Source organism: Coregonus lavaretus, assembly GCF_964263955.1.
Source record: "Coregonus lavaretus genome assembly, chromosome: 30".
Lineage (NCBI taxonomy): Eukaryota > Metazoa > Chordata > Actinopteri > Salmoniformes > Salmonidae > Coregonus > Coregonus lavaretus.
Genome location: NC_140017.1, coordinates 18761127 through 18788693, shown reverse-complemented (window position 1 = coordinate 18788693; position 27567 = coordinate 18761127). Strand labels below are relative to the sequence as shown.

General features: G+C 43.4%; 2 protein-coding genes and 1 pseudogene across 3 annotated transcripts in view; all 3 read left to right on the top strand.

Annotated features, from left to right (window-relative positions):
- Nucleotides 1-5086, top strand: part of LOC311105825 (protein phosphatase 1L-like) — a 43458-nt gene extending 38372 nt beyond the window's left edge. Inside the window, exons 3-4 of the mRNA XM_084148033.1 lie at nt 5-166; nt 2910-5086. Coding sequence (XP_084004159.1) covers nt 5-166; nt 2910-3259 — 512 coding nt within the window. The 3' untranslated portion in view covers nt 3260-5086. The remainder of the gene's footprint in view (nt 1-4; nt 167-2909) is intronic.
- A 2181-nt stretch (nt 5087-7267) lies between these two features.
- LOC311105773 (ADP-ribosylation factor-like protein 14) lies at nt 7268-7815 on the top strand (annotated as a pseudogene). The gene has a single exon. The product of its transcript is annotated as an ADP-ribosylation factor-like protein 14 (transcript).
- Nucleotides 7816-9674: 1859 nt separating this feature from the next.
- LOC311105379 (importin subunit alpha-3) lies at nt 9675-23816 on the top strand. The gene is made up of 17 exons (XM_084147518.1): nt 9675-9864; nt 12496-12540; nt 12880-12969; nt 13414-13443; nt 13545-13597; nt 13947-14042; nt 14357-14442; nt 14629-14715; nt 14851-15020; nt 18830-18874; nt 19048-19179; nt 19941-20069; nt 20741-20845; nt 20962-21033; nt 21141-21303; nt 21438-21532; nt 21646-23816. Exons 1-17 carry the CDS (start codon nt 9796-9798, stop codon nt 21742-21744), a joined length of 1566 nt encoding a protein of 521 aa, XP_084003644.1. The 5' UTR covers nt 9675-9795; the 3' UTR covers nt 21745-23816.
- Nucleotides 23817-27567: the final 3751 nt, after the last annotated feature.

Genomic DNA, 27567 nt, shown 5'->3' with positions numbered 1-27567 from the left:
TCAGGTACCACATGTCTGGTGGCCCTGCTGTCTGATAAAGAGTTGACGGTGGCGAACGTTGGAGACTCGCGCGGAGTCCTCTGTGACAAAGACGGCAACGCCATCGCCCTGTCACATGATCACAAGCCCTACCAGCTCAAAGAACGCAAGAGGATCAAGAAGGCTGGTGAGCAAAAGGACATGCCTTAATAACTGGTTTAGGATCAGTTCTCTCCACCACTAGCCATGATCTTAAACATTATAGATGAAACTACACAACTATCCCTGGTTCAGCTGTTATATTGTAGCTTCATTTGCCTCTGCCAAATGAAGATCCCCCCCCAAAAAAATATATATATACATACAGTATCTCACAAGTGAGTACACCCCTCACATTTTTGTAAATATTAAAGTATATATTTTCATGTGACAACCCTGAAGAAATGACACTTTGCTACAATGTAAAGTAGTGAGTGTACAGCTTGTATAACAGTGTAAATTTGCTGTCCTCTCAAAATAACTCAACACACAGCCATTAATGTCTAAACCGCTGGCAACAAAAGTGAGTACACCCCTAAGTGAAAATGTCCAAATTGGGCCCAAAGGGTCAATATTTTGTGTGGCCACCATCATTTTCCAGCACTGCCTTAACCCTCTTGGGCATGGAGTTCACCAGAGATTTACAAGTTGCCACTGGAGTCCTCTTCCACTCCATGACGACATCACGGAGCTGGTGGATGTTAGAGAACTTGCACTCCTCCACCTTCCGTTTGAGGATGCCCCACAGATGCTCAATAGGGTTTAGGTCTTTAGACATGCTTGGCCAGTCCATCACCTTTACCCTGAGCTTCTTTAGCAAGGTGTGTTTGGGGTCGTTATCATGTTGGAATACTGCCCTGCGGCCTAGTCTCCGAAGGGAGGGGATCATGCTCTGCTTCAGTATGTTACAGTACATGTTGGCATTCATGGTTCCCTCAATGAACTGTAGCTCCCCAGTGCCGGCAGCACTCATGCAGCCCCAGACCATGACACTCCCACCACCATGCTTGACTGTAGGCAAGACACACTTGTCTTTGTACTCCTCAACTGGTTGCCGCCACACACGCTTGACACCATCTGAACCAAATAAGTTTATCTTGGTCTCATCAGACCACAGGACATGGTTCCAGTAATCCATGTCTTTATTCTGCTTGTCTTCAGCAAACTGTTTGCGGGCTTTCTTGTGCATCATCTTTAGAAGAGGCTTCCTTCTGGGACGACAGCCATGCAGACCAATTTGATGCAGTGTGCGGCATATGGTCTGAGCACTGACAGGCTGACCCCCCACCCCTTCAACCTCTGCAGCAATGCTGGCAGCACTCGTACGTCTATTTCCCAAAGACAACCTCTGGATATGACGCTGAGCACGTGCACTCAACTTCTTTGGTCGACCATGGCGAGGCCTGTTCTGAGTGGAACCGCTGTATGGTCTTGGCCACCGTGCTGCAGCTCAGTTTCAGGGTCTTGGCAATCTTCTTATAGCCCAGGCCATCTTTATGTAGAGCAACAACAACAAAAATCTGATCCTCAGAGAGTTCTTTGCCATGAGGTGCCATGTTGAACTTCCAGTGACCAGTATGAGGGAGTGTGAGAGCGATGACACCAAATTTAACACACCTGCTCCCCATTCACACCTAAGTGAAAATGTCCAAATTGGGCCCAATTAGCCATTTCCCCTCCCCGGTGTCATGTGACTCGTTAGTGAGGGGAAATGGCTAATTGGGCCCAATTTGGACATTTTCACTTAGGGGTGTACTCACTTTTGTTGCCAGCGGTTTAGACATTAATGGCTGTGTTGAGTTATTTTGAGGGGACAGCAAATTTACACTGTTATACAAGCTGTACACTCACTACTTTACATTGTAGCAAAGTGTCATTTCTTCAGTGTTGTCACATGAAATATATATACTCAAATATTTACAAAAATAAATAAATAATCTGGAGCAGTATCCATGACTACTCACACGACCTTGATCTCAGATTATTATCTTAACGTTTCCTTGATTTCATCATAGCTTTATATAGATCAGGGGGGGCAGTGAGTGAGGAATGGAATGCACTCCTCAAGAAAGCCCCAAAAAACGTCTACAGAGCCCATTGGCCTGTGATGTAATTATCATTTGTATACTGTTTCATATTCTCCTTAATGTGAACGTGATTTTGATTACATTGAGCCTTTAGTCAAATTGGTAACAAATCAAGTAGGACACACAGCTGTTATTGGTGGCTGTCCATAGCTCACCATTGCCATCTACAGGTTGCTGTGGGTAGTGGAGCTGCAAATAAGTAATGACAGCGAACTGGGTAAGCTAGTTGGCTAGCAGTTTCCAGTAACTGACCTAAATAACTATGTGTCAGTGGTCATAAGTTCACACCAGCTGCCATGACCATCTACAACATCTGCTCTGTCATTATTATGACAGTGGTATTATGTAGCTATTATGATGCAGGGTTCAAGTTAAGGGTAACCCTGTGTTTCCCTCCCGTTGAGGATGGCTTCCAAGTAAAGCCTTTTATCCAGTGTGTTCCTCTGATTCCTCTTCATGGGTAATTCTCTGGTGCTCTGACAGTGGGAGAGAATACAAACAGACAGAGACACACAGGCTACGCAGCCCTCTCTTGTGTATACTGTTTATTTTTCTGCTTTACCTTTGAACTTCAGTATGTGAACTGTGTCCAATGTAAACCATTCTGTCGGTGAAAGGATGTTAAACCAAAGAAAACACATTTGGTACGATGATCCATTTATTTTTTTCACCCTTCACTTGAATGGCTTCACACTGTAGTTGATAAAGATGAATGGATCTGCTCATGGGCTGAGGAACACAAAAATGTATTTTCTCTTCATCCCATGTGCTGTAACTCTCTGTCATCCATCCTCCCCCCTCCAGGTGGCTTCATCAGTTTCAACGGTTCGTGGCGTGTTCAGGGCATCCTGGCCATGTCTCGCTCGTTGGGCGACTACCCTCTGAAGAACCTGAATGTGGTCATCCCTGACCCCGACATCATGACCTTTGACCTAGATAAGCTGCAGCCAGAGTTTATGATCCTGGCGTCGGACGGGCTGTGGGATGCGTTCAGCAACGAGGAGGCCATACGCTTCATCAAAGAGCGCCTCGACGAACCCCACTTTGGCGCCAAGAGCATCGTCCTGCAGTCTTTCTACCGCGGGTGCCCAGACAACATAACCGTCATGGTGGTCAAGTTCAAAGGTGCCAGTGGCAAGGCCGCAGAGCAGTAGACCTGCTGATGCATCCAAACGAGAAATCTATATTATATATGAATATATGTACTGTATGTATATGCATAGGTTTAAGAGAAATGAGAAAACAAGCCTGCAGTTTTTGGAGTGAGAACTGTTTGTATCGAAGATATTTACAGAAATTAGCCATTCACCACCATGATGCAAACACTAAAATGTACACCTACAAATTCACTCACGCTCTCGAACAGTCACTTGTTTAGATTTTTCTTCAATCCACATAACGTGTCATTTATGTTTTTAGTTTTTTTTAAAGCAGTAATATCCTCAGACCCTACACTGAGTCACTATTTGCGTAAGAGGTACACCGAGATATCAACATAATTTGAAGTCGAGACAGAGGCAGTGATTTATACATCTCTTAGAAAACCTTTATCAGCAGATGTCTCATCTGATTGGTGCTTACATACATCAGAGCACCTGTAACTGGACACCTGTTTGGTTAGCCGGAGGGGGTAAATAGTTTGTCTGTTTTAAAGAGAGCTGAGACTAGACAAACGTAACTGTGTTCTCTTCTGTTTTGTCTGGCATGGCCTATTTTTTGGGGGCCAATCAAACAGACAATGTGACTGATTGGATTAAGATGGCATTATGAGATGGGTACATGCTCTGCAGTCCTAATCAATGGACTGTTGTTGCATGCATGAGTGCATCATATCAAATGAGTCTTATAGAAATCACATTCAGTTTGATGCTTCACTGTCACCCCTTGATTTCTAACATTGTTCTGTCATTCTAAACATTGGCCATCTTGTCTGTCGGCTCCATAGACATTCAAACCAGTCAGCTCCCGATCTCCGTGTTGATTATTGACCTGCAGTTGAGTAACCCCAAATGACTGCACTGAAAATTGCAACTGTATTTTGAAGTTCTTAAGTTTATTGGTACTAAATATAATCGATTCCTTTCCTCATTCATGCAGACTACTAATGATGTCATCTATGCCTGTCTGTCGACAACAATCTGTGTATAACCCTCTGCCCAGAATGCATTTCTATAACTCTAATCCCCTGTTAACTCTGATCTAGGAATGAGTGGCACTTTGACACTAGTTGCACAAACGTTTGCACCATGCTGTTATATTAATGTTATGTCAGTCTTTTTGAATTAAGTATACAAATTAATTTTCACAGGCGCGGTGGCATTGTACTGTTTGAAAAGCCTACACGTCTTTATTCTGATCATTGGCAGCCGATTGTCTTTCTGAAGTTGGGTTTAGTTCTATGGTCTCATGCTCCCTCTACATCAGGGTTCTCTGGGGTGGGAGAGTACATATGAAAAAGACCGTCACTGCCTGTCATATTGTACAGTTAACTTTTTTTGTTTATTTCTGTAAACTGACTCAAAACGTAATATGAAGCCTTTGAATGAAATATGTACTTGTTGCCTTATTTTTTTAAATATAAATTTCCTCATGAATTTGTTGCCAAAATGAACTCCTTGGTTTCTAATGTAACCTTTGTTAAACATGCCATGCACATCGCATGTAGATATCATATCTCACATATAGAATAACATCACAGATGTCTCCATGAGACAAGGAAGTGTCACATGAATGTACATACTGTTCCCATGTTATCCTCCCCCTCCACATCTGTAATGAAGAAAGCAATGCACCAACTCTTTGGTTGATTAACAAAAGAGGTATTTACTAGATTAGTATGTTTTTATGTGCTTTTTCAGTTTTACATTCTTCCAAAATAATGTATGTTACAGAATGTTTTAGTTTAATTTAAGAAACTAAAAAAAGAAAGATCTGTGAATTTTAAGATGAAATCAAACAGATAACATTAAAAGGATTAATGATCATAACATTGTATTATTTCGTCTTCATTCATGGGAGAAAAAACTGATGAGAAATTATGTTTGAGAGATCTGCAAATACAGTATATTTCAATGACCATGCTTGATAGTGCTGGTGAGTGGCCTAAAGAAGCCTGATCATGCCACCTGTCGGTTTGTCACTAGCAATAGTTTTGTTCAGCATTTTTTCTATTTGATTTTGTACGGTAAACGGGATACATTGTGGTAGATGTTGACTGGGTAAATCCAGGTAACACTTTACATTAAGGTATACTTAAAATAATTTATAATGGTCTTTATAAGTATTTTATAAACTGAATTATTAGTTTGTTTTATAAATCTATAAACTGTTAGAATACATTGTGTGATTGTGTTTTGACCTGACAATTCACGTGCCCTGTTTTCAGCACTTTGAACTGCACTATCTATACTGAACAAAAATATAAGTGCAACAATTTCAAAGATTTTGCTAAGTTAGTTCATATAAGGGAATTAGTCAATTTAAATAAATTCATTAGGCTCTAATCTATGGATTTCCCATGACTGGGTAGGGGCACAGCAATGGATGGGCCTGGGAGGGCATAGGCCCACCCACTTGGTAGCCAGGCCCAGCCAATCAGAATGAGCTTTTCCCCACACTGGAGAGCCAGGCCCCCCATCCCCCCTCTGACGATTCTGCAGGTGAAGAAGCCGGATGTGGAGGTCCTGGGCTGGGGTGGTTACACAAGGTATGCGGTTGTGAGGCCGGTTGGACGTACTGCCAAATTCTCTAAAACGACGGAGGCAGCTTATGGTAGAGAAATTAACATTCAATTCTCTGGCAACAGCTCTGGTGGATGTTCCTGCAGTCAGCATGCCAATTGCACGCTCCCTCAAAACATGACAGATCTTGGGCTCCTGAGTGGCGCAGCGGTCTAAGGCACTGCATCTCAGTGCTTGAGGTGTCACTACAGACCCCCTGGTTCGATTCCAGGCTGTATCACAACTGGCCGTAATTGGGAGTCCCATAGGGCAGCGCAGAATTGGCCCAGCATCATCCAGGTTTGGCCGGTGTAGGCCGTCATTGTAAATAAGAATTTGTTCTTAACTGACTTGCCTAGTTAATTAAAATAAAATACATCTGTGACAAAACTGCACATTTTAGAGTGGCCTTTTATTGTTCTTAGCACAAGGTGCACCTGTGTAATGATCATGCTGTTTAATCAGCTTCTTGATATGCCACACCTGTCAGGTGGATGGATTATCTTGACAAAGGATAAAATGCTCACTTACGGATCTAAAGAAATTTGTGCACAACATTTGAGAGAAATAAGCTTTTTGTGTGTATGGAACATTTCTGGGATCTTTGATTTCTGCTAATGAATCATGGACCAACACTTTACATGTTGGGTTTATATTTTTGTTCTGTGTAGATAAATGGGTGTAGCCTTAGCCTACAATATAGACTATATATGATTTATTATATGATTTGTACTGGTGATACTAATCATGACATTTATGTTTGAACAATAGACCAGCCTATTTATAAAGGGGACTATGAAAGTTCTCATGCTATGCTGCCTGGAATCTACACCCTCAGCCAACTACCCCAAATGGTTTTGTTGTGACGGAGTGCTGGTCTGGCATGTTGTGGATTCAAAGATACTGTAACTGTATGATGTAACCCGCTAACCATACAGGCCAGTATGATGTAACCCACTAACCATACCCATGACCTACTGGTCTAAAACGGTCACTCTGATGCCATTTCCAGGAGACAGTCACTCAGGAAGCAACACAAACCCCCCTACGCCCTAAAAAGGACTTCCTGCTGAGTGTGATGGTCTGAAGCAGGTGTGACTCCCTCAGCGGTGCAATAGTAATAGAAGACACTGAGAGGCTCTAACCTGAACCATCAGAGACATAAAAAGCTTTACCAAAAGCTGCGTAATGACTTGGGCATCTTACTACAATGGAGGGAGGGGTCTTGCTGCCTCCTCGGTGTACATAAGTCATTCTGATTTGCACCCTGCCTTTATAAGAGGGGATTCATCACAGCCAGAGCTCAGAAACAGACAGAGCTTACAGAGCAGAGCACAAAGTAACTGCAGGCAGGGCAGAGCATTGCTGCACAGAACTGAGGCAGTAACAATAACACAAGTCAGCCTTCTTCTCCAGACAACAGGACCTGTGTTTGGGTTGAGCATGGGACTGCATGGGTCTAAGCACCCTCAGCAGGCTCAGATTGTGATGCTGGGCCTGGACGGCTCGGGGAAGTCCACCCTGCTCTACAAGCTCAAGTACAACGAGTCTGTCGTCACCGTGCCCACCGTGGGCTTCAACATGGAGATGCTGGAGACGGAGGTGAGGGGTCCGGGGTTGACCGTGTGGGACGTGGGAGGCCAGCAGAGGATGAGGCCCCACTGGAAGCACCACTACCCGGGCACGGAGGCCCTGGTGTTTGTGGTGGACAGCTGGGACCGCAGGCGTCTGGAGGAGGCAAAGAAAGAGCTCCATCTGGTCATTATTATTTATTCATAATCCAACTTTTTATACAATTCTGGTTTGTCCAGCCATGTTCTGGGAGGACTGGTGTGGGCCTGGAGGAAGGCTTCAGAAGGGTTGCCTATCTGTTGAAGACTTCACTAAAGCAGACTGATACGGATATAAAGAGCACAGCAAAACAACTGAAAGACAAAAGGCCTGGGCTGCAGTTAGGACCAGTGATTATAAAACTATGTGGATGGGTGTAATAATCTCCCTTGGATTATTTTGTATTTTTCTTCAGGATTATGTTGAGCAGAGTCCATGAAGATTTAGAATGCCCTGTGTTGGATCATTCTGACCCAGTCATACTTGAATATGGGAACAAGACTCTCCAGAACAAACTTGAGATCACAACCTATCTCACGCTGAAAGCTAATATTTTGCACGTTTGTTGATTGTTCAAAAGTGTTGTATGATTTTGATACAGCGATGTGAATTTCTGCATTTCCTTGTCATTTTTTAAATTATAAATAAAAAACCACTGTAGCCTCATTGTTATTGAAGGTGTTACTTTCCAAGGCAGAAATATAAACTATTGAATACTTGACATAGTCTTTACATTTACATTTTAGTCATTTATGAGACGCTCTTATCCAGAGCGATTTACAGGAGCAATTAGGGTTAAGTGCCTTGCTCAAGGGCACGTCGACAGATTTTTCACCTAGTCTGCTCGGGGATTAGAACCAGTGACCAGAATCAGATGCAATGCATTTAGCCTGCACAGTTATTTTGAAGACTAATTTATCTGGAGCAAACACGGGAATAATGCAAGTATTCAAATGGACTGAACTACAACATCACAAATCACAAACCCCTCATGAGACAGCAATATGCAACATTTATAGACTTCTTTGGTTTAGAAATTACACGTTTAGACACAGGGGTAGTAGGCCTATACCACATACAATGATTGAGAGATGATACCGATTGGCTATAAATTGAATGCACCAATGTGTAAATCGCTCTGGATAAGAGCGTCTGCTAAATGATGTAAATGTAAATCTCAAAATAGTGTGTGATATCTGTGGATTAGAATGATAAACATGTCCCAAAACAGTGCTTCCATAATGGTATGTCCCATACATTCCATTAAAATAGGTAGAGTTAAATTGGAATTGGCTCTGTAACAAATTTGATTTTAGTTCCATGTTCAACATTCTAGAATCTACATAAGTGTTTTTTCTAGGATACATTTTTTTTATGAAACTGGAGAACTTTTCTCATTAGACAACTTGGTATTACCCTGGAAATATTAATTAAGTGTTCAGCAAATGGACTTGCAGGTATGTATGCCTATACACTATGAAGCTCACTGTAATGCACAACATAGTTGTTTTATGTTGAAAACAACATATTTGATGGTATCTATCTTACTTTCGCTAATTGTAACAGTCATAGCTAACGTTAACGACTAACGTTAATTTACAGTTGTAATGTTACTAGCTATGTGCTTGTAGCCTATTCTGGATGTCCATTCACATTGTTAACGTTAATGTATTATTTGATATAGATACGCAGAGTGTAATTTGGTATATCGTGTATTATCCTTATGTGTAATATTCTAATTAGAAAAGATTGTGAAGTTAAATAACACTTTTGACATTTTACATTGGCACTTGGTGCCTAGCTACGTTACTGAGTGTTGCCATAGTGATGAATATTGATAGTTTCAGGGTCAAGGAGGCAACAAAACACAACTTGATATGTATTACTGATGGCACCGATATGGAAGAAGTCTATATCGATATCAATATATCAGTATAGGACTAGTAACTGTTTAGGCCTAACGCTTTACCAGAATGCACTGATTGACAGCTCATAACGTTAATGTTACTCAATCATGAGACTATAGAAGAACTTTCATGCCCACTATTTGTAGAATTTATTGATGATAATAATCTGAGATACAGTGTGGTGGTCTGAACTACCACAGCGCAACCTAGTGAGGGTTTAAAATAATAATAACCTCTTCGCAAAACCAATGAGTGAGCAATAAGGGGAATTCCCCACCCTTCTACGCCAGAGCGAGGCTGTTCATCTACCACCGGCATTCCCAGTATGCACCGCGGACAGACCAGCAAAAAATTATCCGGTAACTGAAAGGCCTGAGAAAAAAAGAACTTGAAAGGGGTAGCTGCTAGCTAATTAATTTCAAACGGTGTTAAAACATAGCTAAAATTGCTAACATGGCTGACAACGAGAAACTAGACAACCAGCGGCTGAAGAATTTCAAGAACAAGGGTCGCGATTTGGAGGTAAAGTATTCTGATTCCGTCGAAGGGTCCCCTTTCGTATGCGCTATTTTGTTGCTTGGGGCTGCGCTGTGTGACGTCGTTTGTAATTTTCAGGATCTGGAACTTTGCACCAAGCCCAAACCAGGCCTTATCTGATCGTCAAATAGATAGATCAAGGCTTTTCTATCCATCCACCCGACTTTCTGAATCTGAATAAAAGTAACCCTCAACACGTGAAACGTCCCATGCTAAGCTAACCGAGCTAGCAACGACTTCCAGTTCTATCTAAGCTAGCTAACTACAGGCCGTGATAGCAATGGGACACTGACAAACACGCTGTTCTAGCTAGTTATATTTGCTATTCGACAGTCATCTGAAATGTAGTTGGGTACCTGTGTCAGACAGCCCATCCAGTTTGGTTTTGAGGTTTGGAATTGACATGCCTACCCACATCTTTTCGGGGGATAATTTGATTAACTAAACGAGATTCGTATCCCGTTCTAACGACGGCGCTAGTCAGCCATCTCAGTGGTTTGAATTAGCTAACGTTAGCTAGCTAGGTATGTAGTTAGCTAGCCAGCTATAATGTACCACCCACTCCTCCCCGACTATAGCTTGCTGGCTATGTCATGTAGTTAGCTAGTTAACTAATGTATACGCAATTATCAGATGGTATATATCGTTAATTATATAAAAGTAGCCAGTAAGATTTTGAAACTGGTAGTTACCGTTGGCCAACTTGGCTAGCTACTTAACTAATGACCTCAAAGGGGAAATTACGCAGTAAGAACCTCAACTATACTAGCTAGCTGGTCAGCTAACGTCAGCTAGATCAACTTAGCTAGCTAACGGTAGCCACCCAACTGAGTTTATTTGATTTTAGCTTCGTACTTAGTTGTTCTAAGTGTCAAATGTAATGGTAAATGTTAGCCTCTTACTAGTTAACAGCTCCATTAACTACAAATCTTTAAATATTTCTGGTTAGCCAGTACCCGCTGATGGTAGCTAGCTAGGTTAGTATCTACCCTACTAGCGTAGTTCATCAAAACAATGGCGGAATTTAGTTGGTCAGGGCCCCTTTACAGGCCTTGGCAGACCCATAACGAAAGTTATAGCCATTGTGAGGTAGGTAGATGGATGGATAGGCTGCAAGTGTAGGAGAGTTCAACATTAACGTTACATTATACTAACCAGTGTTTTCGCTAGTTTTGGAAGACAACATCGGGAGTCCGTGTGGTTGGACTCCCTGAGTTGTAAATCGTTCTGGTGGGTGGCGACAGAAAATACGTTTCCTGTCAACAAAGGCATATGTATAATCTCTAGAAACTACTTACCAGATGTAAAGTGAAATGTGACCCTTGCTATCAAATATATATATATATATATATTAATCCAATTTTTGTCCGAACTGCACCATATTCCTGCTGTGTACTGTGGTAGGAAGTCTCGTGTGTGGTCTAATGGCAGCCCGCTGTCTAACTCAACAGGAATAAGGTGCTGTTCAGACAAAAGTTGGATTCAGACGTTTATTTGATAGCGAGGGACACATTACACTTTACATTTGGTATGTAGAGTTCCTAGAGATTATGCACATGCCTTTGTTGACAGGGAATTTTTTTTTTTTGGTGAGGCCATATTGTGGTAGGGTTATTTTACATCGCCAGCCATCAGAATGATCCACAGCTAGGGGAGTCCAACCAATACACAGACTCCCGATGTTGTGTCCTAAAGCTAGTTTGCACCCCGGCTGGAACAGTCTGGGGGGAAGGGCACCATACCGACACACAAGGCTTCTTTAACTTAGCTACATTTTCAGTTCAAACTAGTGGAAGCAAAATGATTATAGGCAAGGGGAACAGATGATAGAGGAACAATTATACTAGCTAGGCCTGTGTGTTATGGTGTTTCAGCTAGATGGTCAGGAAATCCTGTTGTCTTTGTATCCGGTTTGACAAGAAGTGCGTTTCTCTTTTTAATGAAGTAATATGGCTAGTCAACGGCAGGGGCATTGTTTGCGGTTAACCACTAACGTGCATAACTAGGCTATATCACACCTAGACATGATAGAAGTGCTGCACTGTCTCCCACTTCACTGTGAGAGGGAAAATTAATAATTTTCTAAGAAGGAAATGGGCAGGGCCCTCTTAGACAGAAGGAAGAATTTAACCTAATCCGATCATGACAAATGGCCAAATGCCTGTATGTTATGATAGCAAATTACTTAATGAGGCCTTATCAAAAACGTCATGTCTGTCAATCAGGTGCTTGAAAATTGTCCCCCGTAATACCACTCATTATTAACATGAACCATTACATACAAAACACCAGGCCTGGAGCAGTTGAGATCTGTGTTAAGTCAGTCTATTTAAACGGTGTCAGTGTCATAATGTGAGTGTGAGCTGGTGATTTCAGGCAGTGGTATGGCAGGCTGCTTCTATCACTGTGCCAGACATGGCTGTGGATGGGAACTAATGAACAATCTGACTCTGAACAGCTCTCTAAGCATGAATACACAGGATGCCGTCATCATATTGGGAGGATAAACATCTAATATATGTTTTGGGCTTGGATTGTGGAAGTATCAACAAACAATCAGGCACACATACAGTGTATATTTGGACTAGGCTAATGTATGCGTTTTCTCCCCTATAGACGATGAGAAGACAGAGGACAGAGGTGGTGGTGGAACTCCGCAAGGTAAGCATTCACCTTCTTTCCTTTAATCTATGTCAGACAAGATACAACTGCATTTCAATCAGGTTATGAAAGATGAGTTTAAAGGGATACTTTGGGATTTTGGCATTGAGGCCCTTTATCTACTTCCCCAGAGTCAGATGAACTTGTGGATACCATTTGTATGTCTGTCCTGTCTGAAGGTAGTTTTGCGAGCCAATGCTAACTAGCGTTACCCATAGACTTCCAGTCATTGTGCTATCTGCTAGCATCCCGAAGTGTCCCTTTAAAATGCCTGTTTAATAGTTGAGCCTGTTGCCATGCTGATGCATGTATGTTATGACGGCTGTCTGCTCTCTGCAGAACAAAAGGGACGAGCACCTGCTGAAGAGGAGAAATGTGCCCCACGAGGACATCTGTGAGGACTCTGATGCCGACGGAGACTTCAGATCGGTACGTGGCTCTGTTAAAATACTTTGAAAAAGCATCTTTCCTTCCTTCCTTGGAAGTAATCACTGATGTAATGGCGATTAACAGGGTATTTAGATCTATGGTAAGACTGAGTTCCTAGAACTGTTAGCTAAAAGAGATCCACATGCAGTCCAAATCAAATGGGAGGGGACCTCTTGCTGTTGCAATAAAAGATTAACAAAATAGGATTAATATCAACTGTACTGTTCTTTTACACAAAAAATATATATATATATTTTTGTGATATACAAAGTTTGTCTCCAGACATTGACTTATTTTTCCGAGTCAGGACTGCCTCTTACGGCCTGACTTATTACCCTGAGGTGTGGCCACAGTGCTAACAAACGCATGACGATACCTCTGGCTGTGTTTTGACATAGGCAAAATAAATTGTTCCCTAACCAACTACCTCCTTTTATCTTGCAGCAAAACACCTCTCTTGAAGCAATAGTACAAGTAAGTGCATCTCCCTCTCACACTTCCATGTTTGAAACATTTCTTACAGACACATATTTCCTTCCACTGTATGTGATTCCCTGTGTGCTGTTGTGTTGCAGAATGCCACCAGTGACAACCAGGGAGTTCAGCTGAGTGCCGTGCAGGCTGCAAGGTAGGAACTCTCTCCTCCTACACCCGGCTCTGGTGGTTGCCATGGTGATTCACACTCAAACATGGTTTCAAAAACCATCTCTAGAATGTTGTGGAGTGGCAGGTTCTGGAGCACAGCCCATTAATTATTTAATGGTTTTCGGCTTGCGTGGTAGACTTAGTTCTTTGTCATTGTCGCCGGGTTTGTGTAATTGTTGTGAGATTGCATTGCTATGTCATGTCTGTACTCAACAGCACCGGTGTTGCACAACAACTCAATGTGTACATTTCACGTTCCTTTATTTTATGTGTCTGTGTTTTGAGTGTCTTAAGTGCAAGTATGTGTGAAATAATTGACTTTCTCCCTGCAGGAAGCTGTTGTCTAGTGATCGTAACCCTCCCATAGATGATCTGATCAAGTCTGGCATTCTCCCCATCCTGGTGCACTGTCTGGACAGAGATGACAAGTAAGCAGGGCTTTACTTTGTGTTATAGATACTCTGTGTCTTACATAACACAAGTGGTTGTGACCTAATCATTGCTGCAGTGAATGTAAGCTAAGCATCGCTGCACTGAGAATGGATCTTTTCAGATGATGATGGAACCATGTTGCAATGCAAATGTGTCAGGATTTTCCATAATCAGATGTGAGGATTGTCATAACCACAGACTGTGGAATAACAACCCTTTCCATTTCTTGTTTCATCACTCTGTTTCTCTCTATCCCTCCCCTCTCCACCTTTCTCTTTCTACCTCATCTTACTTCTGCCTCCGTCTCCAGTCCATCTCTACAGTTTGAGGCTGCCTGGGCTTTGACCAACATTGCCTCAGGAACCTCAGAGCAGACCCAGGCAGTGGTCCAGTCCAGTAAGTACCAGCTCACAACCTCAGCGCAACCACTGCCAGCACACTCTGGGGGCTAGGTGGAATTTTCAATCATCATGCCTACCAAGTCTTGGATTTGTTGTTTATCTGACCCTGAAAAGCAGATTATTTGTAGTATTTGGTGATTGAGTTAGCTATTGAAAATGGAGAGTATTTCCTCTCCTGCAGATGCTGTGCCATTGTTCCTGAGGCTGCTGCACTCTCCTCACCAGAACGTGTGTGAACAGGCAGTCTGGGCCCTGGGCAACATCATAGGTGAGTCTGGATCCTTTACTATGTGTCTGGGACACTAACAAGGGAGGCTGATTGTGGGAATGGCTCAGGGATTCTCTGATGTTTGTCTCAAGGCATTATCGGTGAGTGTTTGTGAAACTGTCTGTCTGTTCCTAGGCGACGGCCCCCAGTGCAGGGACTATGTGATCAGTCTGGGCGTGGTGAAGCCCCTGCTGTCCTTCATCAGCCCCTCTATCCCTATCACCTTCCTCCGTAACGTCACCTGGGTCATGGTCAACCTCTGCCGCCACAAGGACCCACCGCCACCAATGGAAACCATCCAGGAGGTAAGAGAGGCAGTGTGTGTGTGCCACATGGGTCATGGTCAATCTGTCCTGGCAAAATGAGCTATGGACACTATCCAGGAGTTACTGGCTCTTGTTAGTTTGTCTATCTGAGTCTCTGGCTGGCTGTCTGTCAGTGTGTTGTTGAATCTGAGCATTATTTACAGTAGTGTACATGGGTGTGTGTGCCCCTGGGATATATAAACTCAGCAAAAAAAGAAACGTCCCTTTTTCAGGACCCTGTCTTTCAAAGATAATTTGTAAAAATCCAAATGACTTCACAGATCTTCATTGTAAAGGGTTTAAACACATGCTTGTTCAATTAACCATAAACAATTAATGAACATGCACCTGTGGAACGGTCGTTAAGACACTAACAGCTTACAGACGGTAGGCAATTAAGGTTACAGTTTTGAAAACATAGGACACGAGGCCTTTCTACTAAAAACACCAAAAGAAAGATGCCCAGGGTCCCTGCTCATCTGCGTGAACGTGCCTTAGGCATGCTGCAAGGAGGCATGAGGACTGCAGATGTGGCCAATACATTTCAATGTCCGTACTGTGAGACGCCTAAGACAGCGCTACAGGGAGACAGGACGGACAGCTGATTGTCCTCGCAGTGGCAGATCACGTGTAACAACACCTGCACAGGATCGGTACATCCGACCATCACACCTGCGGGACAGGTACAGGATTTTATTTTTATTTATTTCACCTTTATTTAACCAGGTAAGCCAGTTGAGAACAAGTTCTCATTTACAACTGCGACCTGGCCAAGACAAAGCAAAGCAGTGCGATTAAAAACAACAACACAGAGTTACATATGGGGTAAAAAACATAAAGTCAAAAATACAACAGAAAATATATATATACAGTGTGTGCAAATGCAGCAAGTTATGGAGGTAAGGCAATAAATAGGCTATAGTGCAAAATAATTACAATAGTATTAACACTGGAATGCTAGATGTGCAAGAGATTATGTGCAAATAGAGATACTGGGGTGCAAAAGAGCAAAATAAATAACAATATAGGGATGAGGTAGTTGGGTGGGCTAATTTCAGATGGGCTGTGTACAGGTGCAGTGATCGGTAAGGTGCTCTGACAACTGATGCTTAAAGTTAGTGAGGGAGATAAGTGTCTCCAGCTTCAGAGATTTTTGCAATTTGTTCCAGTCATTGGCAGCAGAGAACTGGAAGGAATGGCGGCCAAAGGAGGTGTTGGCTTTGGGAATGACCAGTGAGATATACCTGCTGGAGCGCAGACTACGGGTGGGTGCTGCTATGGTGACCAATGAGCTAAGATAAGGCGGGGATTTGCCTAGCAGTGATTTATAGATGGCCTGGAGCTGGCAACAACAACTGCCCGAGTTACACCAGGAACGCACAATCCCTCCATCAGTGCTCAGACTGTCCGCAATAGGCTGAGAGAGGCTGGATTGAGGGCCTGTTGTAAGGCAGGTCCTCACCAGACATCACCGGCAACAACGTCGCCTATGGGCACAAACCCACCGTCGCTGGACCAGACAGGACTGGCAAAAAGTGCTCTTCACTGACGAGTCGCGGTTTTGTCTCACCAGGGGTGATGGTCGGATTTGCGTTTATCATCGAAGGAATGAGTGTTACACCGAGGCCTGTACTCTGGAGCGGGATCGATTTGGAGGTGGAGGGTCCGTCATGGTCTGGGGCGGTGGGTCACAGCATCATCGGACTGAGCTTGTTGTCATTGCAGGCAATCTCAACGCTGTGTGTTACAGGGAAGACATCCTCCTCCCTCATGTGGTACCCTTCCTGCAGGCTCATCCTGACATGACCCTCCAGCATGCCAATGCCACCCGCCATACTGCTCGTTATGTGCATGATTTCCTGCAAGACGGGAATGTCAGTGTTCTGCCATGGCCAGCGATGAGCCCGGATCTCAATCCCATTGAGCACGTCTGGGACATGTTGGATTGGAGGGTGAGGGCTAGGGCCATCCCCCCCCCCCCCCCAGAAATTTCACAGCAAGAACTGGCAAATCGGGTGCAGTCCATGAGGAAGAGATGCACTGCAGTACTTAATGCAGCTGGTGGCCACACCAGATACGGCCTTACTTTTGACCCCCCCCCCCCCCCCTTTGTTCAGGGACACATTGTTCAATTTGTTAGTCACATGTCTGTGGAACTTGTTCAGTTTATGTCTCAGTTGAATCTTGTTATGTTCATACAAATATTGACACATGTTACGTTTGCTGAAAATAAACGCAGTTGACAGTGAGAGGACATTTCTTTTTTTGCTGAGTTTATATCCATCTGTCTGTCCTCCTGGCTCCTGCTGTACATTCCTATTTCCTCCCAATGCCACTCTCTCCTCATGAGAGAGATGGAGGGATTGATCAGTAGTTGGCTGGTTGTCAGTTGGATGAATGGAGGGAGGGAGAGAGGAGGATTAGTCAGTACCCAGCAGGTGTGCTCCTAAGCTGGGGAAATGAGGGCTGATTTAGTGCTCAGAGCGGCATGTCTGTGGAAGAGGCACCACTGCTGAATAATACTGGACCATGTCTCTAAAATTCCATAAGCCCCTTAGAAAAAAGGCGTGGGAAATTGGGATCCTTAACGCTACGAAGAATCCCTAACCGAAAACAATGTTTTGTCCCCCCCCCACAACATTTAAAATCGCAGTGCAGTTATCACAAAACATTATTTTCAGTGTTATAGCCTAACTAGACGATGGGCTATAAATATAAAGGCTCTCCCCTTTGACCACCACCTCACTCAAGCCATGAACTTTCTCAACCTTCAGTCTCTTGTCCATCGATCAACTCATGATGATTAATTGTTTTTTAATTACTTGTTTGTTGCTTTACATGCCTTTTGATATTTCTTTATGTAATGAATAGTGCTATATAAGTTGAATAAATAAAGTTGTGTAATTTAGGTAGACTCAGCGATATGAAGTAGATGCAGAAAGTAAACAGCATAGTGGGTCAATTTTAGCAACAACTAAGAGCGTTGAAGCAACTTCTCCACTGTTTTGGTGCCCTGGCTAACACCCCTGTGAATGGCGTGAAGCCAACCCAAGCAGATACTGTGTGTGACTGACTGTCAGAAAGCGAAGTGTTCCATCTCAATATCCTAGCCTATTCATTGATGATAGGCCCTGCTTTAATGAAGTTGCGAGACATTGCAAGCCCCAAATATTGTGAGATACAGCTTGCCGATAGATGGGCCTAGTGCACGGTTCTGCCTGGTGGCCGACCTGCCTCTACTGTGCCCCTCCCCTCTCTCTCCGTCCCTCGCTAGCTCGCTATGAAAGATGTGAGTGTTTGTTCTCAGAAGTACGGCAACTAATCAGTCTCCACTGTTCCAAAAAATACTGAATCTTAGGAGTCGATTTCCTAGTGGAATCTAATCTTGACACTCGGAAATGGGAGTCAATGCGGGGAGTCAACGTTGAGGAATCAATTATTTTGGAGTTGACTCGCCACCACTACGTCATTGTTAACAGTTGGGAAAATGTCAGAGAAAGGCAAGCGACAGCAGTTAAGTCCTGTATTGCAATACTTTAACAAGTTAAATGAGAAGGAAAGGCCAACTTTACGAGAGGTACAGTAATGGTAGTACAGGTGCAATGCTAACCATCTGAAAGGGACGCTCAAACTGTTGCTGGCTGCAGCACAGCTGCATTGTGAATTTTAATGAATTTTTCTTATTGTTTTAATAGAATTTTAATAAATTGGCCATTTGTCACATCCCTAGTGGGAATATACTGTTCCTGTCATTTTGTTGGCATCTCCCTCATTGACTATCTTGCTCTATCCCTCTTTTTATATCTCAGATTCTTCCAGCTCTCTGTGTGCTGATCCACCACACTGATGTTAATGTGAGTATTCCTAAATCACTGATTGTATCCAGAAAGAGACAACCCAAATAGTAAAAGTTGACATTGATAATATTGATTGCCCTCTTTTAATAACCACAAGCAGATATTGAGATATAATCCATATGTTGATGAATGTGTGAATGTTTTGTTTTTGGGACCTTTGACCCCTGTAGATCCTGGTTGACACAGTGTGGGCTCTGTCCTACCTGACGGACGCTGGCAACGAGCAGATTCAGATGGTCATCGACTCGGGCATCGTGCCCAACCTGGTGCCCCTGCTTAGCCACCAGGAGGTCAAAGTCCAGGTATGGAGACACAGATGCCCGTGGGCCAAAGATCTAGGATCAGCTTAGCCTCCCCAAATCCATCATTAACCACAAAACAGATCAGCATCTAGGAGCAGCTTCACCCTACTCAGTGGGGCTCAGGAAGACCGATGCACACCAAATGCAATGGTTGCTTTTGTAAGGACTGAACTGTTGCCCTACCATAGCTGTTTTTGCAGATGTGATGGAATCAGATGGGTGTGTAAGCAATATGGCGGTGGCTTCTCTATGCTCATCAGAAGGATAGGTAGAGCCATCATATTACTTAACCCTATCAGTTTCCTTCAGGTCTGCAAACACTGAAGGGGGTGGGGCTATGGGTGGTTTTTGGTCAAGTACTTGGAGACCTGTGGACTGCGGTGGTTAGATAAAGTTACGTTGGAGTGGGTAAGGCAGGGGTTAGGAAAAGAGCTCTTGTCCTGAGCTGCAGTGTTTTGACCTGAGACGGATTCCTGTCTGGCCAGGTGGGGCTGTTGGGTGTGTGTGTAAGCCAGTTACTATGGTGCAGTAGGTAAGCTGACCCTAGAGATGATACTGCTCAGGACTTGAATGGGTCTTACTCTTGGCCCTGATGCCTTGTCTGTTGCTTACTGTGCTGATATTCATACTCAGTCATTCTTTGGGTGGTGGTTCTATTTATTGGTTGGTTTGCTTACTTTAGTTAGTTGCATGAATGTTCGTTGATGCTTGGAGTTGTTTGTATTGACTGCTATGTGGAACTTGATTGTGTGTGTCTCTAGACTGCTGCGCTGCGGGCGGTGGGCAACATAGTGACTGGAACAGATGAACAGACCCAGGTGGTGCTCAACTGTGACGCCCTGGGACACTTCTCCTCTCTCCTCACACACCCCAAGGAGAAGATCAACAAGGTAACACACACACACGGTAAAACATACACTCCGCACCGCTTCACCTTGCCACAGCACAGCAGGTGTCAGTGTGACTGATCATGCTAGAAGTGATGATATCAGAGACATGGTGCTAGTGTGAATGCTGTATGAATCACAGTGAATGGGGATATAACTATTAGTTAGGTACTCGCATCATGGAAGAGCCGGATCAAGAAGACTTCAAGGAGCTGATGGAAATTGCAGTTTGAGTAGATTTTGGGTGGTCTGGGGCAGTGGGTAGAGTGTGAGATGTGAGTGCGTGTGTGTGTAGTATTTATGGGTGGAGGATAGTGGGCGCTGAAGACCCATGGGTCTCTGCTGATATCGGAGTACATCTGAGGCCTGTCACTCAAACAGAGGTCCCTCCCTCAGTGACTGAGCCAATGATTAGGGCCTCACGACCGCCCCTGCCCCGCCCCCAGCACCCCATCTCGACCAGGGGCCTCCGCTCTGAGCAGGCCCCTGGAGTCTGATCTAGCTTAGTCCACACACCTTTGAATTCCACGTGGGAACTTCTCACTATTTCTGCAGTCCTCCTGACACACGTGCACACACACTGACTGCTTATTCAGTCTCTGTAAGCCCTGCCTCTATCACACAACACTTGGAGTAGTTGCAGACTGAGTGCTGTTTCTTCTCCCGTCCTGCAGGAGGCAGTGTGGTTCCTGTCCAACATCACAGCAGGCAACCAGCAGCAGGTGCAGGCCGTCATCGACGCCAACCTGGTACCCATGATCATCCACCTTCTGGACAAGGTCTGTTTCATCACTGTCACTGCTTCATTCATCAGTTCATCAGAGATTTCTCATGCACAAAATGAAGCAGTAATGAGTATCATATTGTTGAAATATTAATTGAAATGTTTTTGCAGGGAGACTTTGGAACACAGAAAGAAGCAGCCTGGGCCATCAGCAACCTGACAATTAGCGGGAGGAAGGACCAGGTGAGCTCAACTGAGTCCTACCCACTTTACCACATATACCTCACATCCATCCATACACTCAAATTCCCACTGTTTTGTAAGCTGACCCTTCTCCTCCGGTCCTGTAGGTGGCATACCTGATCCAGCAGCAGGTGATCCCTCCCTTCTGTAACCTGCTGACAGTGAAGGATGCTCAGGTGGTGCAGGTGGTCCTGGACGGCCTCAGCAACATCCTCAAGATGGCCGACGACGAGGCCGAGACCATCGCCAACCTCATCGAGGAGTGTGGAGGTGAGAGCCCAGCCCACTGTTACCTAAAACATAATTGTTCCTATCTACTATTTATGTTGAAGTATAGTGATTGTATCTCAGTGGCTGTGTAGATTTGACTGCTGAACCATCTCTCTCTCTTCCCCACCCCTCAGGTCTGGAGAAGGTGGAGCAGCTCCAGAATCATGAGAATGAAGACATCTATAAACTGGCCTATGAAATTATTGATCAGTTCTTCTCATCTGATGATGTAAGTCAGTTCTCTAATATGGTCATGTCTTGGTTGGGGAAGGTACTGCATACTACATTGTGTGGAATGTCTTATTTGTATAGATGATTGACTTGTTATTGTCTCATGTTCAGATTGATGAAGACTCCAGCCTGGTTCCGGAGGCGATCCAGGGGGGAACGTACGGCTTCAACTCCTCCACCAACGTGCCAGCAGAGGGGTTCCAGTTCTAGAAGGCATCTCGGGAGTCTGGAGTTTTGTTCGCGATGCAGCACTCTGTTCAACATAAAACAAATTAGGAGAGAAAGAGAGCGAAAGAGTGTGAGAGAAATTAGATCCATTGTGCTTGGCTCGTGGGATCCGTGGCTGCATCTTATCTGAGAAAATGTGTGGATTTCGTTTGGCATTCCGGGGGAACCAGCCCAAATGAAGTTTGAGATGGCGAGTGGGTGCGAGTGAGTGAGTGGCAAAATGTGTTGTAAAAAAACAAACATCTACATCGAATGCGTTGAGACATGCCAAGTATTGGAGCTGTCGACTAAAACGGAAAACTACTACAATGACAACAAAAATGCGGCGTCAGCCCGGGGAGAATCAAAATCAAGAAATTGAGGCAACAAATCACAAAAACACAAAAGGAAAACCAACAAAACAAGCGTAAGATGAACCATATGACAATTCTGCGGTCCTCCGACCGGAGGGGGCGCCACTTCCTGTGCGCCCATCCCCCAATCGGCCACGCCATCAGACGTGTGTGTGAATGGACCCTTTGTGTATGAATGTCTGGACTCAGTGCTGAGGAGCCAGGTTCATCTCCTCCAACCGGAGGCCCTCGATGGGGCGTCTCCCCCCCCTCCCCCCGCGGCGGTGGGCAGGGCCAGAGTCCAGCTGCGCGTGTGCGAGAGAATGGACAAGTGGCGTGTGTGCGCGTGCGTGTCTGGAGTGTGCAAGAAGACTGGATGTGAACGCATGCAGAGAGAGCGAAAAGATACATAACATAAGAGTAACAAAACCGAGAAGCGCAAACTAAGGAAAATACAAGAAGAAATTCTGCCTTCTAAAGAGGCAGATACAAATCCCTGAACGGAAGAACTTTGGAAATGAAAAAATAAATAAGACATCATCACAAAGGTTTTGTTTGTTTTAACTGTTATTAAGTTAGTATTAATTGACACTGGACAATGCTATTGGCAGGTGGAGCAGTGGGTGCATTGTATTCAGATGCATTTGGTGGCTTTTGGACTTTTCTTTTTGCATCCAGTGTGTACTATTTTTATTTTCTGCTTTTACTTTCATTGCTTATGTAAGGTGATCAGGATCATATTCCACCTTCCCACAATAACCATACCTTTGCACCAGATATGGGTTTGATGCTGTGAAATTCTGACATCATCACTATTGTCAACCAAATGACTTGTATACTCCCCTAGCATGATTTAATGTTTTTTCTTTCTCTTGGAGCAAAAATCACTGCTTTGCAGTATTGTAGCCATAGCTTTGACTTATCACAAGGGGTAATGAAAAATGGCAGTTATGTAACTTCGATTCATAACCTTTGCATGTACTAAACTATAGCACAGTTAATTTTAGTTTTTTTTTAGTTTCTTTAGGCTGTGTACACAGTGTAATATTTATTTTTTTGTAAACTGTGCTGTTTAAATGTTACATGTCTCCCCCTCCCTTACTGACTTAAGTTTCTGATTTGAAGATTTAATCTGAACAGTTTTGCACATGTACTGCAGAGTGAGAGGCCTGAAGTCGTTCAAAAGGTGTGGTTAGACTATCAAATCAGACCTGCCAACACCTTCAACAATATGTGTCATCCAACCACAATCTTTGTTTTGTATTCAGTTGTAGCCATGATCAACTCATGTTGAGCCATTTTAGGGAATTAGAATTAGATTTTATTTTTTTAGGAGGGGCAATAATTGTTCTGCCTCGGATGTTGAGGCACCCCTGAGTTTGGGAAAGGTAAGTATCGGGGATTGGACCCCCTAGCCTCGACAAGGTGTCTCAATGATACATGTTGTACCTCCCAAACCCTTGCTCCTGCCCCCTCTTTTCCATTTAGGTGCTCAATCTTACCCCATTTTTCTGTGTTAATTTCAAAAACACTAGAAATTGATTACACTTTGTGGTCATAACCTTCTGTTGAACATAGTTTTATTTTTTTTGCAGCAGCAGCATTCCTTGTTAGCAAAGATGTGGTTTCAAATGTAACAAATGAAATGGAAGAAAAGGTGGTTAACCTGTTGAGTTGGATCTACAGGATAGGTTGTCTTCAAGAAATAAATAGTGAAACCCACAGGTATGGTCTGTTTGTCTTCTGTTGCCTCTGGTTTCATTTAGGATCAGATCTGTCATTTGCAGTATTTCAATATCTTTGTCAAACATAACGTCCTTGTCCGCGATGCAGTGCTATGGTGAAAGAAGTTGTGCATTAGTGTATATATTTTATACTGAGTACCTTTTTCTTTCTTTACTACATATACAAACGTACATCCAAACATCTCTGCCCAGACCCGCATGCTCACACCCCCATCCCTAAGGCCTGCATTAGTTTGCCACTTGCCCATAAATTGTATAAATTTGTATTTCTCGGTCGCCCATGCTATTTCAATAAATCATTAGATTTTTCCATTGTGTTAATGATGGCGCGGAATGATTGATTTCTAAAATTGGTGTACGTTTTTTCAAGATGAGTGTTGAGAAGAGAATCGTCCAGCCATTGGGTATATCAATACACCACCATCGGCGGTTAATTTGTAACAGTGCGCTTGATTTACATTTCTTATAGGCAGGCACATGATTGGGAAAGGCCTGTTGTAATTCGCATGCGCACTGAGATACTATAGTCAGGAACCAGAACGAGAGTAAGAGGATATTCCGCACGTATCCGGGCATCGGTGAGTGTTTTGAAAATAACCACACACTGTACTTCGTGAAATTAAAAAGCTAGGCTTTTCAGTCGTATCTATCATAAAGTTTGAAAGGGTTTGAGTTTGTGATAAAAAATGCGCAGTAGCCTCGTTGAAATGCATCCCAAATAACCAGCTGTGGTGTGAATGTGTCAGGCAGATAGTGGCATCGCAGTTTACTTCCAAAAGCGAAAACTTAGGGCAGCTTTGCAGGGTTTTTAAAGTGTCTTCAGGCTTTTGTTAATTGAGTAAGCTTATTTATGCCAGAAATATGAGTGTGAACGAAGTCTGTTATAGGCTACTATGTTACAAGCTATGTCTATTGTTGTACATTGTCAAGAGTGCCGCACAAATAGGAAGGTTAAAAAAAACACTTGTAGCCTAAATTTCGTGATAAATCCAAATTAATCTCAAAACACCTTTTTAAGCGAAATATCATTCTAGACCTGGTCAGACCGCTAACTGTTATGATCATGTTATTATTTCAGCAAGAATAGTGTCACTCAGGTGTTGGGGTGCATCACGTGAACATATACCTGTCTGCAATTTAACCTGAGGTGCCAAATGAACAAACTGCTATTGTACAGTTAGTTTAGTGCAGCCTGCCACCAAAATGAGTGGGCTCTTGCAAACCCCCACATTATCTACACTACCGTTCAAAAGTTTGGGGTCACTTAGAAATGTCCTTGTTTTGTCCATTAAAATAATATAGAATTGATCAGAAATAGAGTGTAGACATTGTTAATGTTGTAAATGGCTATTGTAGCTGGAAACGGCAGATTTTTAATGGAACTGGCAGCTTCATTAAATAGTACCCGCAAAACACCAGTCTCAACGTCAACAGTGAAGAGGCGACTCCTGGATGCTGACCTAGGCAGAGTTGCAAAGAAAAAGTCCAGTGTTCTTTTGCCCATCTTAATCTTTTCTTTTTATTGGCCAGTCTGAGATATGGCTTTTTCTTTGCAACTCTGCCTAGGTCAGCATCCCGGAGTCGCCTCTTCACTGTTGACGTTGAGACTGGTGTTTTGCGGGTACTATTTAATGAAGCTGCCAGTTGAGGACCTGTGAGGCGTCTGTTTCTCAAACTAGACACTGTAATGTATTTGTCTTCTTGCTCAGTTGTGCACCGGGGCCTCCCACTCCTCTTTCTATTCTGGTTAGAGCCAGTTTGCGCTGTTCTGTGAAGGGAGTAGTACACAGCGTTGTATGAGATCTTCAGTTTCTTGGCAATTTCTCGCATGGAATAGCCTTCATTTCTCAGAACAAGAATAGACTGACAAGTTTCAGAAGGAAGTTCTTTGTTTCTGGCCATTTTGAGCCTGTAATCGAACCCACAATTGCTGATGCTCCAGATACTCAACTAGTCTCAAGGCGGCCAGTTTTATTGCTTCTTTAATCAAACTGTGCTAACATAATTGCAAAAGGGTTTTCTAATGATCAGTTAGCCTTTTTGGATTAGCAAACACAACGTGCCATTGGAACACAGGACTGATGGTTGTTGATAAGGGCCTCTGTACGCCTATGTAGATATTCCATTAAAAATCAGCCGTTCCCAGCTACAATAGCCATTTACAACATTAACAGTGTCTACACTGTATTTCTGATGAATTTGATGTTATTTTAATGGACCATTTTTTTTTTCTTTTCTTTTGAAAACAAGGACATTTCTAAGTGACCCCAAACCTTTGAATGGTAGTGTATGTAATACAGTACTAGTAATCTTGATCTCTGGTAGTTGGAGCTTTTAGTGTTTCCTAGACTTATTTGTTCTGTTACATTTCTGGCAATTGCACTACACTGTAGCCAAACCGACTACATTATACTGTAGTTGGGCAACCTGTCCCAGGAAAACCATTCTTTAGTCATTATGTAACCAGGGCCGGCTTAAGGCATAAGCGACATAAGCCGATCGCTTAGGGACCCTGTTTTTTAGAAACTCAGTCAGGTTCTCAACTTACTGTTGAGTTAGAATAGTTCCAAATTTGGTTTTGAATCAGCAGTTTTTAAATTGTTTTGTCAGTCACTGACAGTCACTCAATAAGACAAGCAGCTAACAATTTTTTGATTGGTTAATTAGTCTAGCCAGTTATCTAAACTTGTAGAAATCCTGGCCGAATACCGACCGGGCACGCAGGACACATGCCCAGGGGCCCTGACCTACAGGGGGCCCCCATTGACTTAGCCACTCTCACTCAGATATCAGGGCATAAGTCATGGCAAAATGTGTAAAATTGCAGGAAATTAGCTGTAAAACTGCAAAAATGTATATCCACCCCATGGCAAAATGGAAAGAATTGCAGGAAATTAGCTTTAAAACTGCAAAAATTCTCTGCCCCATTGCAAACCGAGTAGAATTGCATGACATTTATTATACAATTGCTACATTTTCTCTCTGCCCCATGGCAAATGTGTAGAACTGCAGGAAATTAACTTTAAAGTGTAAATTTCTCTCTGCTGTCAAGAGGGTGCCACTATTTTTTGTTAGTGGTGGGGGCCCAACCAAATCTCGTTTAGGACTCCCAACCGGCCCTCTATGTAACACTATTACACTAACCATATTGCATCCCTATTTGAATTAATTATTGTACTGAAACAATTCTCATGTGGGTCTGTGTTGTTCATCTCAGTCAACCAACCTTATTCGTTATGTATTCAGCGAGCAATGTGCAAGTGGCAATAATTGTAGTGCCCGACAAACCTATACATGGGTTAGACTGAGACAGTAGAAACTGCTGATCATCCGGTCAGACTGAAATAGCTTCTAGCGGTGAGGTGGGAGTCATCCGGTGTGAAGTCGTCATCCCCTGCTGTCCAGGTTTGGAGGTACTGGTTTGGCACTTTCATTTTAATATGCTAGTAGGCCACAGAACTACCAACCACTAAACTTTGCAGGTTGTCATGAAGCGACTCCACCTGTTGATGAATCATTATAATGAACCAAACACTCATCACCAACAATTAGATTGCAAATATTAAGCCAAGTGGTTCTTGGAGTCTTTGTCAGGACAACTCAAACCTTTGAACTTCACTCTTGATTTATAATACTCAAGTGTTGTCCGCTCCTCCAATTACAGGCTAAACGATGCATTGAATTGCAAGAGCAGAAACAAGCCAGGTACGCAGAGCCTCATTGTCCCA

What these genes read in the sequence shown, in the direction of transcription:
- LOC311105379 (XM_084147518.1), top strand. Translation starts at nt 9,796, where the DNA reads ATGGCTGACAACGAGAAACTAGACAACCAGCGGCTGAAGAATTTCAAG. An exon ending in TCCACCACACTGATGTTAAT is followed by an intron (nt 18,875 to 19,047) that starts GTGAGTATTCCT and finishes TGACCCCTGTAG; the next exon opens with ATCCTGGTTGACACAGTGTG. An exon ending in CCAAGGAGAAGATCAACAAG is followed by an intron (nt 20,070 to 20,740) that starts GTAACACACACA and finishes CCCGTCCTGCAG; the next exon opens with GAGGCAGTGTGGTTCCTGTC.